Source organism: Lampetra fluviatilis, chromosome 37 (genome assembly GCF_964198595.1).
Source record: "Lampetra fluviatilis chromosome 37, kcLamFluv1.1, whole genome shotgun sequence".
Lineage (NCBI taxonomy): Eukaryota > Metazoa > Chordata > Hyperoartia > Petromyzontiformes > Petromyzontidae > Lampetra > Lampetra fluviatilis.
Window position 1 is genome coordinate 10,105,836 of NC_136311.1, and position 17,433 is coordinate 10,123,268.

Consider the following 17,433-nt stretch of genomic DNA (forward strand, 5'->3'; position numbering starts at 1 on the left):
TAAACCCCCCACATCACCTGCCAGGTCAACACATCCACTTAATTCATTATTAACCACCCTCCTCTTCCTCCTCCTCACCCCTCCCACTTCTCCATCACCGTCTAGGCCCAAACAGTTACATAAACATCCACACCGACACCTGCCAGACCAACGCTCATCTCCTCATAGTGGGATATGTGCGAGTTCTAATCTATTACTGGGTTGACTCAGCCGAACATTATCATCTCTCCCTGGGGTTGGTTAAACGAGTACAAGTCACCCTGGAGTAAGCATGGGGCTTCGAGATGGCCCAAAAAGAGTAGGACTCCCAAATGTTAAACGAGTTACAGGATTGCTGCTTGTAAATGCTGCTTGAAGGCAATGATCCGGGAATGCCCATTGGCTGATGCTGTTTTGTCTCCCTTTTGGTCGTGAATGAAGCCCCGGCCCTCTTTATTCATCGTCCACTCTGCCTATTCTCCCGACCAATGCTCTGCATGGGGCTCACTTGTTCCACGTTAAATTGCTCAAAGTTCACGTCCACCAGTCTGCAAAGTGTTACTTCCTGGCTAGATGACACAGACTTCCGGCCATGCGGCAGCCTTACGCGGTCCCCTTAGTTTTCTAACGCAAGAGGCAGTTCTGAAAATACTCAGCTCGGTCCAGAAAACTGGAATGCGTAGAGGCCCTGTGCTGTGAGATGCGCGCGACCGGTGCAAATGTTCCAAGCGAAAGAGAGAAAGAAAAAAAATCACCGTTCGGGGCAGCACGATGTTGTAGCCATACCAGTGAGAGAGGGAACGCCACACTGGGTCTGGCACAATCTCATAATCCTGGCCCCACATGAGTGGAGGGCTGCACTTCAACCTGCCGCCCTCTGCCGTCAGCGTGGGCACCTGAAGAGAGAAGAGATCATGAGAAGCGATCATGAAAGGCGACAATTTCGCATCACGCGGCTCAAGGTACGTGGCGGACACTTGTCGGAAAAGTACCACACTTTTTGTATTGTTATACTGGTAGGAACATCCTGGTTACACCAGCCCACAGGGGATTATTGTGTCCGTCGTGCAGGGAGGGGCTGGGTGGCAGGGAGGGGCTGGGTGGGGAGGGGAAGGTGGGGAGGGACTGGGTGCAGAGGGTGGGGCTGGGTGGGGAGGGCAGGGTGGGGAGGGGATGGGTGGGGAGGGTGGGGAGGGGCTGGGTGGGGAGGGTGGGGCTGTGTGGGGGGTGGGAGGGGTGGGGCTGGGTGGGGAGGGAGGGGCTGGTCACCCCGTGGTGCCCTTATAAAACGCAACGTTTAACCTACTCACGCCGGCTTGTGCCTACCCTCACAGTCGGGCATATTTGCGGAATACACCACGCCGCCGTTGACCCTGGCCATTGACTGAGCAACCCAACGTTCCTACCAGCTCCCTCCGCAGGAATGTGTTTCACTCCAAAGGCACAAGTACAACCGACAATGAAATCCAGTCAAGTGGGACGGATTTTAATTACTCAGAATGACAATCAAGAACAACTCAGCTTATCATCTCTATAGGATCAATAAAACGAGTACCGCTTTGTGGGAAGTCAACAGTGCGTGTCTTCTGGACTCATCCTACCACCATAACGATAAACACTCCACTTTGCTAGGTCACCACCCCATTGTTTATTTAAGAAGGGAGACGCATTGATTTTTCAACTCCTAATGATTATGACTGAGTCAGAAACCCTCGACTCGACGGTTCCGACGTTTGTCAGCGCGGGTCAATCCGAAGCACACCTTGACGGCGTCGCTGTTGATGAGTGGCACATTGTCGATAACTCCGGGCTTCTGGGGTCCAACGGACAGGCAGGCTTGCTGTGGAACGATGGGCTGGCTGGCGGAGGACGGTACGCTGTTCCCGAAGCAGCGCGTGGTGGCACCGTCGGGACTCAGGCTCTGGCTGTGCGTCAGGAAGCAGCTCTCAGTGGCCGGCGTCAGCGGCTGGGGAAAACCTGCGGGGGAAAGGAAGGTTACACACGCGTGTACGGTGCGGGCGTGCGTCAGGGTGGGCAAAGGATGGGGTCGGTTTACAATGCACTGTTTAATGGGTTGGTAAACGAAAACCCGAACCGAAAAGAACAAACCGCCGTTGCTTATTGTCATTTGTACATCCAATCTGTTGACAGATACAATTATGAGAACAAACAGCTGCCATCTATACTTGTGGCACCTTAGCATGCCACGCCAGTATTAAAGCTTCTCATTGAGAAATAGAAGTTTAAAATTACTTTCAGACACGCTCTAGTGATGCCATTACAGTCACCTTAAAAAGTAGAGCGGTCACAAACTGATGTAAGTTACCTCCAGGATTCCTAAAAGCAATTCAAAAGTTTTTGTTTTCTCTCTCAATAGATGAAGCCTCAAAACTCACATCGAGCAGCCCAGAAAAACACGGGCCAGATAGGCGGTGTGCCTTTTATTTTGGGGTTTTATTTTCCTCTAATCAGATCACGAACATGACAACACCGAGGTTGGTGTCGGTGACAATCATCCTAAAATTGCCGCAATGCATGATGGCTCGATTGCACTGCAGAGAGGAATGATTAAACTTTGAGCGATTCCGGCGCTAAGGGGGGGGCCTGACTGCATGCACGCTCGCGGGAGAGCGCACGGAACCCACACACGCAAGTCGCTCTCTCTCTTTTCTCTCTCTCTCTCGCACGGCACGCGAGCGTCTTCTCACCCATGCTCTCGGAGGCCTCGGAGGCGAGCGAGACGCTGTCGAGCGACGAGCCAGAGGGCGTGCTGTGCGGCGGCGCGTCTCCGTTCTCCCAGGCGCGTGCCGCCGAGCGCCCTCGCGAGCACGACACCGACAGCGGCTCGCTGACCACCGGCTTCGTGTCCTGCGACGGACAAGAGACCGACGTATGTCACGTCTCGTAAATGTGCCGCAAGGGACAAAGGTCGAGGCGGTTCTTGGTGGAAATTCCGCATTACCGTGGCAGGAGGCGGGGGCGAGTGAGTGAATCTGTTCGTAGGAGAGCAACTCTTTTCATTTTCCATGAAGTGGTACTCAAATTAAGGGCCCTTGAGGGACTAAGGGCTGCGTTAACCACTGACATGGATGTTAATTCACAACCTTCCGATTACGATTCGCAGCAGGATTTTCTCGCAATAGACTCTTCTCTCTATGAGCTCTCTCTCAACTGGTTATAAATATTAAGTTTATATTCATATGAATAATGCCAAAAATGCCCTTTACTCAAGAAAGGCCCCCTGCACTACAACCTTTGGGCACTTCCAAACACATGCGTGGCGTGCACTCTTAACCACCGAGCTACCCAGTCCAAATACAGGCCAAATTTAAATATCACTTAATAAGCATAAACCAGCAATCCTCAAATATTCCATCATGGGAGCTGTAGAGACCCCGCTAGAGCCATGAAGCACGAAGCAAGTTACCATGTAACCGATCCTTATGGTCCACGGATCACAGCACCAAGGCAGACACACATGACTGGGCATCGTCCTGGCCACACAAAACTCACGTGCGATGCTGTAACTAATAGGTGCTCGCTGACAGTCCTTTCCCGAAAAGTCCGTGCAGCTGAATGAGTAATGTTTATTTTGCCCGTGTTTACGTCTGCTTTAAAGCCCATGACTACTAAGCATTTAAACTCAACCCTGCGAGTAGTTTTCATTTTATGCCAAATAAAACAGCCTATCACAATAAACCGACATTGATGTTTAAATGCATTCATAAACTAGGACACAGACCAAAAGGATAAACACCTCTCATCTTCTAGGCCCGTATTTAAGCGCTGTCTCTCGGGGTGTCCGGAAACCATTTGAAGCTTCGAGTGCATAAAAAAAAACACAGTAACAAGTACTGTATCGACACCCTGCAGTGCAGATGCATTTAACAGTATGGAAGGGATGCCACCAAAGTGCTCCTCAAAGTAATTTCCTCATCACCAAAGCTTCAAACTCGTGCAGAGACACAGTTAGATGTCTCTGTGGGTCACGCCAGCCAGTGCTGGAGGAGCGCCGGGTGCCTCGATTGGACGAGCTAAGGGCACGTGACCCGAAGCGGTGTCTCGATGGGAGAAGGCCCGTGAAGAGACGAGGTGACTCACGTATCTGACGTAGTCCTTCCACTGCTGCCACCACTGCATGGAGATGAGGTACCAGAGCTGCCCTGGCCTGAAACCCTGCCGATGTTCCCTTTCCAGCCATCCCCTGCGCACATCAACATGCACAAAGGGTTTAATTAAATGAACAGATGCGCATATACTCATTAATTACAATATTCCCAGCAACAACAACCGCCGTTCACCACTGAGTGGCGGTGACGTCACCACGGCGCTTGTGCCAGGCGAAATTCACTTGAAGGCCACATTTAGTGTCGAATAGTCGTAGAAAATTGAACAAATGACACGCACACGCGCACACACAAAGATGCCCTCTAAGCTTTATAGAACGTAATGGCTGTGCTCGTAGCGAGCAGCTGCTTATATCAGCATGGCGCACAAAATAAGTAAGTGTGGCCCAGCCCTCCTACTCGCCTACTCCTAGAAATTTCACATTCTTATGGTGGGGGGACAGTTTACCAACCACTGTGTATTGTTTTTTTAATCTTTCCCCCAATTGTGCTCTCGGTGTCAAGTGAAGAGTTGAAGCATTCATTCGTATCTCTCGATGAGCAAAGCCTGCGTTAGATAGGACAAGCCTGCACAAGTGGAATTCGGAGAGCGACCTTTGAGATTCATTTAATCGAACCACTGTCCTACACAGTTTGGGGGCGTAACTTTCCCAACCTACTCCACCACTGAGAATAATGTTTGTCGCATGACATTCAAACACATCTTTTTATTATTGTCATAATTGACAGAGCTGGATTCGAACCCAGCTCAACCTGTTGACTTCCTGACAAGTGGCACTCACTATCATCCCAGGGGGGGAATGACAGGCCAAGGTGACTGACCCCCTGATCACAAGGGTTTATAATGCTGCGAGTGAACCCACAATTGGGATTCAAATCGAAATTCGAGAGAAAAGGATTCAAGGACAGTTTAGAAATTAAATTTTGTTCATCCTCGTTTGTTGTGTACATCGTCTACACCGTATTGCTTTAAAGCGTCGCAATTGGTCTGCAATAATTTCCTAAGCGAGTATTTACGTCCTACACCGCCGGTTCCCTGGTGTCTCCAGATGCACTGCACTGGGGGTGCGCGGCGTAAATAATAAATGAAGATCGTGCTGATGGAATGTAAATCAGACCGCTCTCTTAGTGCCACCCCGAGCGAAGCCTCTCAACGTCGTCTTGTTATTAGTTCATCAAGAGGAAACAAATTAAAGTGAAGAGATCAAAAGACAAAAGGAGCGTGTTGGTCACCTTATGATCTGCCCTTCTTCCCCAGGGCTCGCTGGCCTTAGACCCAGCACGATGTGACAAACCTGGGGGATGAAATACAACATTTGCATTCATTATGGCTTTCAATTTACATTCTAGATTTAAAGTGTTCGTGACTGCAAGGATCCATACTCTTTGGTTCTTTCGGTAAAGTCACGTAGATTTTTTTATTTTATTTAATCACGACGTTTCGATTGCAACACAAGCAATCATCGAAACGTTGTCATCATCAGGTGTCACACCTGATGATGATTGCTTGTGTCACAGTCGAAACGTCGTGATAAAATGCGCTTCTAACTATATATTTATTTTTTGATTTTCACTTCGTTGGGAGTTTTTTTTCGTTTTACTATAATTTAACATCGAACATTATTTGGTACGTAATTATTTTTCATTTATAGCAAAATAAATTACTACAAGTCTTTTCGCAAATGGTCATTAGAGGGATTTCACCAGGAAATAAAAATTATCATCATGAACATATCACTTACACATTTAATGAACTGAAAAATTACCAAATGTGTGTGCATATAACTGGAAGGATAATCACCATGCTAACTGTGGTAATAAGATCGACTGTTATCCCTAACCCATAACTGAAACACGCAACCACCACACACACATGCTGATAATATACAATTACTCCATGATCACAATCAGAATCTTTATTTATATTGGAGGAATCCGATGAACTATAAAGCTATTTTCAAAGATGTCCAGTCGGGGCACGGGGTAAGAACGTTACAACAACAAACAGTACAAAAGCACGATCGGAATGAAAAGTACAAGAAAGGTAAACAAATCACCCAAACACAAACAAATAAAACTAAACCATCCCCATCCTACCAGGCAAAGCTCACTGAGGTATTATCCAACATTTTCAGAAGAGACCTGGCCACAAATGATAGCTCAACAAAATGGCCCATTATTTGGACATTGATAGCACCCAACATAATCTAAAGAATCTCAATGCATGTTTATAAATGTGGGTGGGAAACATCGGAGGACTCGGGAGAAAAAAATCCACGTGACCACGGGGAGAACACGCAAATATCCAGCAGGTGTCAGGGTCAGGATCGAACCCCTGACCTCCGGCATACCAGGCGAGGAAGATTACATCACACCACCATGACGCTTACAGAGTCCCATAAAATTTTCCTAAAAAAGTTAGTTTAAAAATTAATATTCTTGCAAATTAACAGGGGAATGGTCTATTACAAGCTGCACACCGCATTCCTTACCAAGAACACTCTCAGTGGCCTCCTGTTTAGAGCACTTGTTTAGCACGGAGGGCATAGGAATGCCCGGGGTATGCATGTCAAACTTCTTTCGCACCCTACGTAGCCAACCGTGCTAATCGGAGGTGCGGTGCGCCCAGCAACTGGGAGGCTAAGAGGCTGTGCTCACCTGGAAGAGAAGCGTCAGAAACTCGTGGGCCAGTGTGCTGGTGACGCTCCATATCTGGTAATCCTCAAGACTCAAGCTCTTCTCCTGTCCCGAGGAAGGAGAAGACAAAGGAGCGTGGGAGACACACGGTCATAGTGAGAAGAGAGCAGTGGCGGCGAACGCGATACAGTAAAACCTTGGATTGCGAGTAACTTGGTCTGCGGGTGTTTTGCAAGACGAGCAACATTTTAAAATAAATATTAATTTGATAAACGAGCGAGGTCTTGCAATACGAGTAATACGTGCATACGCTTTGTCTGCCGAGCGTCACGTGATCACAACTGACATACGAGTGCTTTGGAATACAAACACGTTTCCGGAACGAATTATGCTCGCAATCCAAGGTTTTACTGTACTCTGGGTGGGGACATGGATACATCGTGTAATTTTCTGGAAGCAGGTGAGAGTGGATGATTTGATTCCACAGAATATCTTGCCGCTATGGACTTTTCAGGAGGCATGAAAGTTACAGAACGGCATTGCCCAGAAATATCATTCATGCGCCCACAATTCAGCAACGTAAGACTAAATTAAAGACATTATTTCATGATAGCGGAGGATTATCCCGAAATAAGAATCTTTATTTTGACTGGAAGAATCCGATGAGCTATGAAGCTTTTTTCACAGATGTCCGGTAGGACATTAAATTAATTGGACAAAAGAGAGTAAGTCACAAGAAAAGTTTAGCTTTTCAAATGGTTTCTCCTCGTTTGCTGTTGTGTATACTGTCTCTATTGTTTGAGAACATCATATTCTGTCTGCAATCATGTCTTTGCAGAGCGATTATCTCAAATACCCCTTGGCGCATCGACACGTACTGTATGGGAGCTACGATATAAATAAGAAATGATTCTAATGATCAGCGAATTTGACGACGCATCGTCTGGGAAGCCATTTCCCTTTTAACAAGGGCAGCGTTTGCAGGGACAGCAGTATCATCTTTTACTGGCTCAGTATAACGGCGAGGGTCACCTGCTCAGGCACAAATAAACATTCTAAATTTCGATTTAAAGCTTTCGTGACTGCAGGGATTCATCTTCTTGGTTCTTTCGGTAAAGTCACGTAGAAGGGAAATAATAAAATAATAAAAGTAAAACATAATAAAATAATTCTCACGACGTTTCGGTCATTCAGACGCTGTCTTTCTGACAGACCTGTTCTTCACCTGAGGACGGCTGCTTGCGCTGTGGCCGAAACGTCGTGAGAATTATTTTATTATGTTTTATTTTTATTATTTTATTATTTCCATTCTACGTGACTTTACCGAAAGAACCAAGAAGAAGTAAACATTCTGTCGCCTATGCCTGACTTGCATGTCAAAGGCCAAGGAGGGATTGCCAACAAAGAGTTGCACATTTTCTCACCTGGTTGGTGTCGTGCATCTGCAAGATTGCATTGACCACAGCCGCCGTTTCCATGTTCATTTCCTGCAAGAGAAACAAGGGGGAAATCAAAGATCTGCTTGCTCATCAAATGAGCGATTGTGCAGCACTGGCGTCCTTTGACAGGAGCCAGTTTGTTTTTGTGGAATGATGAGAGGCTATGCGAGCCTCACACAATTGAAAGTTGTGAAACGTTAAATTTCGATTTAAAGCTTTCGTGACTGCAGGGATTCATCTTCTTGGTTCTTTCGGTAAAGTCACGTAGAACAGCTGTCTCCCTGACAGACCTGGTCTTCACCTGAGGACGGCTGCTTGTGTTGTGGCCGAAACGTCGTGAGAATTATTTTATTATGTTTTATTTTATTATTTCCATTCTACGTGACTTTACCGAAAGAACCAAGAAGAGGGTTGTGAAACGTTGTTTAATTCTGTATTTGTTTCATTTTTGGAAGGATATAAAAGCAAATTTTTTTTTGTGTAAAGCCAAAGTTCAAGGGTGCAATTATCAAGCACTTAACTTTATTGCATTTTTGACGTGTTGTGCAATATTCCACATTAAACAATGTGACTTTGTTGCTGCTGTTTGGCAACGCAGTATCGTGCTACAAATTAATTAAACTCAACGAGGGCCTATCTCTCATCATCACTCAAACTCTGGTCATCCTCGCAGCGGCTTTTGGTTGGCCCATCGAACAAAGACGGGTCACCGCATCACGCGCTTTCAGATTGCGCTTCTGCGGCCGTCTGGAACGCTCTTCCTTCCGATGTTTGGAAGCCACTGAAGTTATCCACTTTTAAATCAAGATTGAAAACTCATTTCTTTAAAACTGCTTTTTGTGTTTAGTTTGTTGTCCCTCCCCCGCACCTCCGATTTGCACGGTTGGCTCCTTACGGTGCGCGAAAGAAGTTCAACATACACACATCTCATTGTGTTGAGGCGTAATTATGGCAAAAATAGGAAAATAAAAAAAAATGCATTTTCAAAGACAGATTCATCCATATTCCTTACCAAACCACAATCCCATGAAGCCAATCCGTAAGCGACATATTTCAATGGCTTTTGGAACAACGTTTCCCTGCGCTGTAGGACAAACTGCAACTTTACTCAATGTCAAGCAACACAGACAACAGAAAGTTGCTCGCATCGTCACTGCGTTTTAACGTTGGCTTTCGTATCAATCGCGCACTATGACACACCGTGATCACATACACTGCTTTATATTAAAAAGGTGACGCCCTCCGAAATATTACTTTAACATTCGAACGATTTTGGTGGTTAAAATTCGACTGCGGCGTTATTTCTTACGCTTTTCAACCAACGTTGAAAACGTTCGTGCATTAGCTCTGTCTGTCTATCTGTAATGGGGGGAAAGGATGGAGGGGGAGATTGGGGGGCACTGTAACTCTCGTGAAGAAGCTCCAATATGAACAAAATGCAAGGTTTAAGTTGCGTCACAAAACTGGCCACGTTCATCAAAAGGTTGCCCCAACGTTTGGCGACGTAAAAAAAAAACGGTGCTAAAAGTATCGGCATTCGCGATGATATCACTGCGTGCAACGTTGTCTCGGCTGAGGTCACTCTCGCGTGCCCGCATGCCGACGACACGCCGACAGTGTAAATGCAGCGGGGGGGGGGGGGGGGGGAGCACTTACGGGACACAGCTCGGTGCGGTTGCCACACCACACAGTGAGCAGTGCTTCCACCATGTGGTGCAGCTCCAGCCACGACAGCAGCCCATCCCGGTCACGGTCAAACACCTTGAAACAGACTGCCGGCACGTACACATATGCCAACACACACACGTGCGCGCGCGCACACACGCACAGAAGACAATGATGAAGATGAGTTAATGATGACGTCACCCTGCTGCTGCTCTATATAAGAACGGGAGACACAGCAGAGCCTCACCATTCTGGCGAATTGCCCGATGATGCTGGATGCAATTACCAGCGAAACGTCGTACTCAAATTGTAAATGTTGTGGCTTCAACACACCGGTGGGCTAAAGCAGTGAACTATTTGTCTTTTGTCAACGTGACACATTTTTACTGATTGGCCGTGTCGGGTGGTGGAGGGTTACGACACATTTATAAATAACGCGATCTAAACCCAAAAACGTTGATTATGAATAACATTGGTCGCGAAAGCCTACGTGTTAAACTGAAGATACACATAGATAAATAAATAAATATGCCCGGTATAGCCCTGTTGGGGCAAATTCTGTTCGCCGGCAGATATGTTAAGACCGGCACGCCACGCGAGGTGCAGTCACCACCACGCCTAATCCCACTTATTCTCCCCAGTGCCAATGTTCGCACACCATGGCACGTACTAATTTAAGGCTAAGTCGACCTATGGGTGGCCCAGCACTGGTTCAGATATTCATCACTTATGTCAGTCGTGAGTGGAAATCGAAATCAGGCCTCTAAGTTGGCTGCGCGGTGCGCTAACCACTGCACCACTGCTGTACCCACGCAGACCGACACACGCTTGCTCAATATGCATGATGCATGGACCAGTGCAGAGCAATTACATTACCAATAGGCACATCTGACTTGCCCTGAACAAAGGAGTGAAATGATAAAAGATATGATCTATAATGTCAAAAGCTGGCCTATTTAATCTTTTCCACACATTATTATGCAAATGCTGCCTTCCGCCTATTTCAGACGCATTCAGTGTTAATCCATACGCCAGGAGATTCTGTCACTCAGTTTCAGTTTACCCTTTGAATTCTGCAATGCATACTTCATAATTGGAACAAAATGCTCGTCACAAACACGTCCTCAACGATGCCTGGTGCAGACGGACCACGGAATGGTGTTCACGTCACGAGGAATGTGTGTCAGCTGCTGTAGATAAGTAGCATTTGTCATACATGTGAACACTACAATCTTTCCTCTGACTGCAAGTAAGCGGTGAAGGCGGGGAAGCCCTGCAGTTTGGCTCACACCACTGCTGGCGGAAGAGGGGCTCCACTGGAGAGATCTTCAGGGAGCCCCACACTAGAGGCTGTTTTGACTTTCTCTTCCACATCCTGGAAGAAGTGGGGGTACCCAAAATTTAACCATCAATCGATTAAGTGTGGTGTACCCTAGATTTGAAGCTTTTGTGACTGCAAGGATTCATATTCTTAGGTTTTTTCGGTAAAGTAACGTAGGTAAAAAAATTCAAATTAATAAAAGTAAAATAAAAAATAAAAAATTTTATTAAAATCACGACGTTTCGGAGGCAACACAAGCCTCCGTCTTCAGGTGGAACCGTCACAGCACGATAGCTGTATCAAGTAAGAGAAATTCCAAGAAAACAGTCCTTGTATATATACTGATTGAGGGTGGGAGGAACCAAGGTAGGCCCTGGATATTAATATTGTGAGGTTCGGTACGGCTGAAGCACGCTGTGTTAGGAATGAGCCTTTGTTGTGTAGACTGGTTGAAAAGAGTGAATTTTTTACCTACGTGACTTTACCGAAAAAACCTAAGAATATGTGGTGTACCCATTGATAGTACCGGGTGGACAGAGGCGGGCAGGGGGAATTTAACCCTTTCCCATTAAATCAAATAACTTTATCGGTACATCTTCAGTCCGGAAGATGTCCCAGGGCTTCCGCAAGGCCATACGGAAGGGTGTGTGGCCCTCCCTCATGGCTTCTGCGGTGAGTATAATGTTTTTAAAAACAACGGCGCTACGCCTCTTCTAAATCAAATTAACGCTAACCGCTTGCGCGTTCCGAGATTCAGCAGCGAAGGGGACCCACCCTGCAACTTGCAGACGTTTCGGAGTGTTAAAGGGTGAAGAGACATGCCCATTTGCTTCAATTGCCTCATCGGGAGATGTAACCTGTGACCCCTAGATAGCACGTCCAGTGTGCTAAGCTTTACACCGTGGCAGGATCCTCGACTGTAAAGACCCCCGTTAATATTGTCAACGAATCTGGTATTCACTCTATTAATTCGCAGCTTCATACGTTACATTCTCATGTATAGCAGTTTAAACCCATCTTCTAAATAGATCGTTTCAAAGTTAAGGAAACAAGTCAAAATATTGCAGCAAGGTAAATGAGCTTAAGCATGAAACATAACATCAAAAGCACGTCATGACCAAACACAGTGGGCGTCTTCTGAGATTGGCAGCGTCGACTGAGCGTACAGGACGTCCGTTTTTTGTATCGATTTTCGTTAGATCAATGCCTTGACAGATAAGGCCATCACTCTCAGGATTTATACTCACCATTGACATTATGTGTGGGGATTGTAACATTTTTCAGTGAACAAAATTAGATTGGGTTATGGCCCACGAACCAATGCAGCTTCACATTAATAAAGTGATGACTGTTTAATAAATTGGGTTGAGAAACCAATTTAATTTTAGCACAGTAGACTGTTAAACATTTAATCGGAAATGCCAGAGGAGGAGCTGAACTTGAACAAAACAACCAAAAATTAAGAATATGGCCTCCGAGTACAAATGCACACCGATGATTCTTTGCAGGACAGGGGGCAAGCAACGTGAAACCTTGAAATAAAACTGTGGTAAGAAGGCGTCGTTGTATATGTGTGTACATAAACAGGAGGTTTGCGATGGGTGGGGCAACACCTAAAGCCAGATGGTGGGATTATTACTGTAAAAAGCAGCCATTGGTGATCGAGTGTCAACTTCGCAACCGTTTCAGGATTAAGCAGAAGAAAGGAAGTGATGGCAAGGACGTTATCTGGCCCCTGGAGATGCCTTCGCCTTGCTCAGAGCAGAGAACAGTAGCAAATATTTAAGTGTGTGCTGGTGCGATTGAACAAACAAAAAAATGGGTTGGAAACATTTTTTTTCGTCGGTGGCACATCGAGAACACGATCACACGATCACACGACCGACGCTGTAAACCGGTCGGCACACAGACACTCACATTTCTGGCGCTCCGCCAAGGGCCCGCGGCAGCAAGCGGACAGGCCGCACGAGATCTCCTTGAAGTCAATGTGGTTGTCTCGATTCTCGTCAAAAGCGTTGAAAATGCCTGTGGGCCGAGCGCGGCAGTAATGCATCAAAATTGACAACGGTGTCTGCAAGGGCGTTATTTATGGCTTTCAACAACCACCAACTCCACGGGTAATGCCCATTAATGTGTTGATCCGAGACAAGTCGGAGCATCGCCACGCTCCGAAAAGCATGGGGTGACACTGTTCACGCGCGTACAGTATCTCGCATATCACGCACAATGCACTTGCACCGAGTGCATTATGCTACATGAGGAACAGAAGAGCACCCTCACTATGTGTTTCGAGCCAGGGTATCGCTCAACAACAAAAACCACAGCCCCCTTTTTAATAAGGTTCATCATGTCTCATCCAATCTCCCCTAAAAATATCAATGACTGACACTATCAACCTGGGGCAGAGTAGTAACATCCATTGCCGTACTATACTATCTGCATTCTTGGTTCTTTCGGTAAAGTCACGTAGAAGGCAAATAATAAAATAATAAAAATACCAAACGATAAAATTCTCACGACGTTTCGACTGCAACACAAGCAATCATCATCAGGTGTGAAATCCACAGCAAGATTTTTTTTTTTATTATTTCCCTTCAACGTGACTTTTTCCGAAAGAACCAAGAATATGAATCCCTGCAGTCACGAAAGCTTTAAATCAAAATTTATACTATCTGCCTTCACCAACCCACACAGAGCAGCGTCAAGTATGGACAAATAACCCCCATGGCATCGAGGAGTCCCTCCAACAGCAGATTGTCAAAATGACTGCGCATGTACATGAACAATCAGCAGCCTGGCTGCAGTTAAAAGTCGGTCTCTGCAGTGCGATACCACCGCCCACCAACAGTCTCACGGTGCTACGAAGCACTCATAATCTCATCGTGTCGCCATCACGACATCAGATAGATATGTTACCACCTATCCTCTGCCATCTTCCTGCTCTCATTATATTATTTATGCTTCTGCTGCTACTGGGTGTCATGCATACCCACAGTGACGGGCCCCAGGTGCCGGGTGCAATTTGCCGTGTGCCGTATGTCTGTGCTGTGTGCCGTGTGCCATGTTATGTGCCGAGTTCCATGTGAAATGCGCCGTGTGCCATGTCCCGTGTGTTATATGCCGTGTGGAGTGTGCCATGTGGCGTGTATTATGTGCCGTAGGCCATGTGCTGTGCGCTGTGTGTCGTGTGCCGTGTGCGGTGAATTATATGCCATATGCTGTGTGGAAGGTGCCGTGTGCCATGTGCCGTGTGGAATGTGCCATGTGCCATGTGCCGTGTGTTATTACTGTGTGCCGTGCTCTAATGTGCCTTGTGTTATGGGCCGTGTGCCGTGTTGGTATGTACCGTGTGCCAGGCGCCGTGTGGAATTTTACTCTGTACGTACCTTCAGTCAGTGATGGCGGTAGAGGGGGAGACACCAGCGGGGCAAATGTCTCCAGATCGAAGTGTCCGGTCCTCGACTGAGCTTTGAGTAACCAGTAGCGCTTCTCCAGGTCAATAATGTCAGACTCCTCCACTGTTATAGGAAAAAGAGACGTGTCCCTTAGCAACGCGTGCTTCGTATGAATGAACGGCACTCTACAATGTTGGTGAAAAATGAAAATTCCTGCAAGTGTTGCCTCCAACAAGAATCTGTGCATTGCACCAAAGCGATACTTTTTTTACAACATTAATAACCGGCTCAATGTTTTTATTGACCTAGTACCTAGACAACTGTGGTACATTCGTACCAACCGTACATTAGTGCACTTAACAACAAATGAGGATAAACAACACAATAAAAGTGTTGGAATAAATGCAAATATTCGGCAGAAAGATTGCCACATTCCCACATCAAGCAGGACCGACTCAATCATTGCTGAGAGACTTCTAGAATCCCACCACACAATTTAATTTATTTCACCTTCATTGTTCCAGAGTCAGGGGATTATCCATGACAATGCTGCCGTGCACCAGTCAAAGTGGCTTTCAGGCTTATAATCATACGATGAATAGTATTAATGAATAATATTATTCATCTAGGAAGACCACATTCCTGTCCTCGGACTCGTTTTCAGCAGCGTCCTGCATTGAGTTTTTATTGTATGATTTCTGTTTCGGCCAATTAATGATGACGAGTGTTTATACAAGTGGTGGGAAACCGGAGCACCCGAGAAAAACCCACGCCATGTGCGGGGTGGCAACACTCTATCCCTGCACCGATGGAAACAGGTGGCGATTAATCCGCTGGCCAAAAGGCTGGATTATGGACCGGGCCAGTGGGGCCAGTGCCCCGGGGCTGCCAGGGGGTCTCCAAGCCTCAGGCCGCGCGCACCGTGTGTGGCCCAAGACTTCCGAAGGAATTTGAACGCCAGGGCTCTCAGTGCGCACAGCGCAAGCTGACCACGAGGCCCCTGGGTGGTTATAGCGTGGGCTAACCACAAGGGCCCCCCAGACCCCTCGGCACTTACAATGTGAGGGCCCCCCAGACCGTTTGGTGTTTAAAGCGTGAGCTGACCACTAGGGCCACCGGGCCCCTCGGTGCACACATCGAGCATAACACCTGGGCCCCTTGGTACATACAGTGCACGCTTAAAACGAGAGCCTCTCGGAGAGTGCAGTGCTTCTGGACAACTGAGCCACCAGTTGGCACGCTACAATATGCTGTGGCATGATACAATATTCACCAACAAGTCAGTTCATTCTACATAACAGGACAGTTCGAAGGGCGTCATATTATGGCAAGCCGTTCGTTATTTGACTTACCGTGACTAGCTATCCCTTTATTTTAGCAAGCTCCCCATTTTCCATAGCTAGCTGACCAAATGATTCAGCTTGTTAACATAAATTAGTCAGCTAGCTGCCCTTACAACCAAATTAGTTGCACTAAAAAGCCAGCTAGTGAGACCGAGGGCTCGTCATGTGTTGAGAGCTTAGTTAGCAGATGACAAATCAATCCTTAAAAATACACCGCTGTTTTGTGAAACATAAAAAAAAATATGCCAAAAGCGATATTTTTTCATACACTAACGCATATATAAGAGACCCAATCCATACTTAAAGATTAAGGAAAATGTTGCCTTAAAGCTTTCGTGACTGCAGGAATTCATATTCTTTGGGTCTTTCGGTAAAGTCAGGTAGATAGGTTCAAAGAAAATAACAAATGACTACTACGTTTCGATCGCAACACAAGCGGTCGTCATCAGGAAAAAGGGGTTATCTTCTAAAGCGAAACTGTTTTAAAGTTTTTAAATAGGCGTAGCCCAAATGTCAGCAGCATGGCCAGGGTAGCTAATATTCTTGGGTTTTTTCGGTAAAGTCCCGTAGGTAACATGTTTTAATTAATAAAAGTACTTTTATTAATTTTAATTTTAAAAAGTACTTTTATTAATTTTAATTTTTTACCTACGTGACTTTACCGAAAAAACCCAAGAATATGAATCCTTGCAGTCACGAAAGCTTCAAATCTAGGGCAGCTAATGTTAATGTAAGTGATGGGCAGCGACCGTGAAGGTGGTGGGTTTTCCACCAATCAAAGGACTGCCAGGTAAAAATGAGCATGTTAATGTAAGATCGGTGAGCGGCCTCCACGGCGAGCGCGCTGAGGTGGCTATGTTAATGTGAGAGATAAGCATTGGCATCCTAGAATTGCTATCGCAATTTGACCCATTCTTTGATGAACATATTAAAAAGTTTGGCGGAAAAGGAGGAGGCATAATGTCCTATTTGCCATCGACAATATGTGAACAACTCATTGAGCTAATGGGTCAAAAACTCGCCAAACAATAGAAGATGAGATTCGGGATTGTTGACTCCACCCCAGACCTGTCACATGTGGACCAATTGACGTTCATATTCCGGTTTGTTAACAGCAGTGGGAATGTGGTGGAGCGATTCCTGGACCTTGAGCCAATTGAGAGCCACACTGGTCAAACTTGAGCAGACTGTGTCAATTCTAGATTTGAAGCTTTCGTGACTGCAAGGATTCATATTCTTAGGTTTTTTTCGGTAAAGTCACGTAGGTAAAAAATTTAAATTAATAAAAGTAAAATAAAAATTAAATAAAAATCACGACGTTTCAGAGGCAACACAAGTCTCCGTCATCAGGTGGGACCATCACAGCTAGATTTGCTGTATCAAGTGAGGCAGGGATTCCAAGATGCAAGTTCTTTTTTACCTACGTGACTTTACCGAAAAAAACCTAAGAATACAGACTGTGTGACTTTGATGGTGGACGGCCTTGGACCTCTCAAACTGTAGAGGTCAGTCACATGACAATGCAAG

General features: G+C 46.2%; 1 protein-coding gene across 3 annotated transcripts in view; it reads right to left on the reverse strand.

Moving 5' to 3' along the window:
- Positions 1-17,433, reverse strand: part of USP32 (ubiquitin specific peptidase 32) — an 80,804-nt gene that overhangs the window by 32,521 nt on the left and 30,850 nt on the right. For all 3 annotated transcript variants that reach the window (XM_078873818.1, XM_078873816.1, XM_078873819.1), the window contains 10 exons: positions 14,555-14,686; positions 13,086-13,193; positions 9,839-9,954; positions 8,168-8,230; positions 6,765-6,848; positions 5,340-5,401; positions 4,081-4,183; positions 2,688-2,847; positions 1,742-1,956; positions 735-875 (listed from right to left, as the gene is read on the reverse strand). In XM_078873818.1, the coding sequence (XP_078729944.1) occupies positions 735-875; positions 1,742-1,956; positions 2,688-2,847; positions 4,081-4,183; positions 5,340-5,401; positions 6,765-6,848; positions 8,168-8,230; positions 9,839-9,954; positions 13,086-13,193; positions 14,555-14,686 (1,184 nt within the window). The remainder of the gene's footprint in view (positions 1-734; positions 876-1,741; positions 1,957-2,687; positions 2,848-4,080; positions 4,184-5,339; positions 5,402-6,764; positions 6,849-8,167; positions 8,231-9,838; positions 9,955-13,085; positions 13,194-14,554; positions 14,687-17,433) is intronic.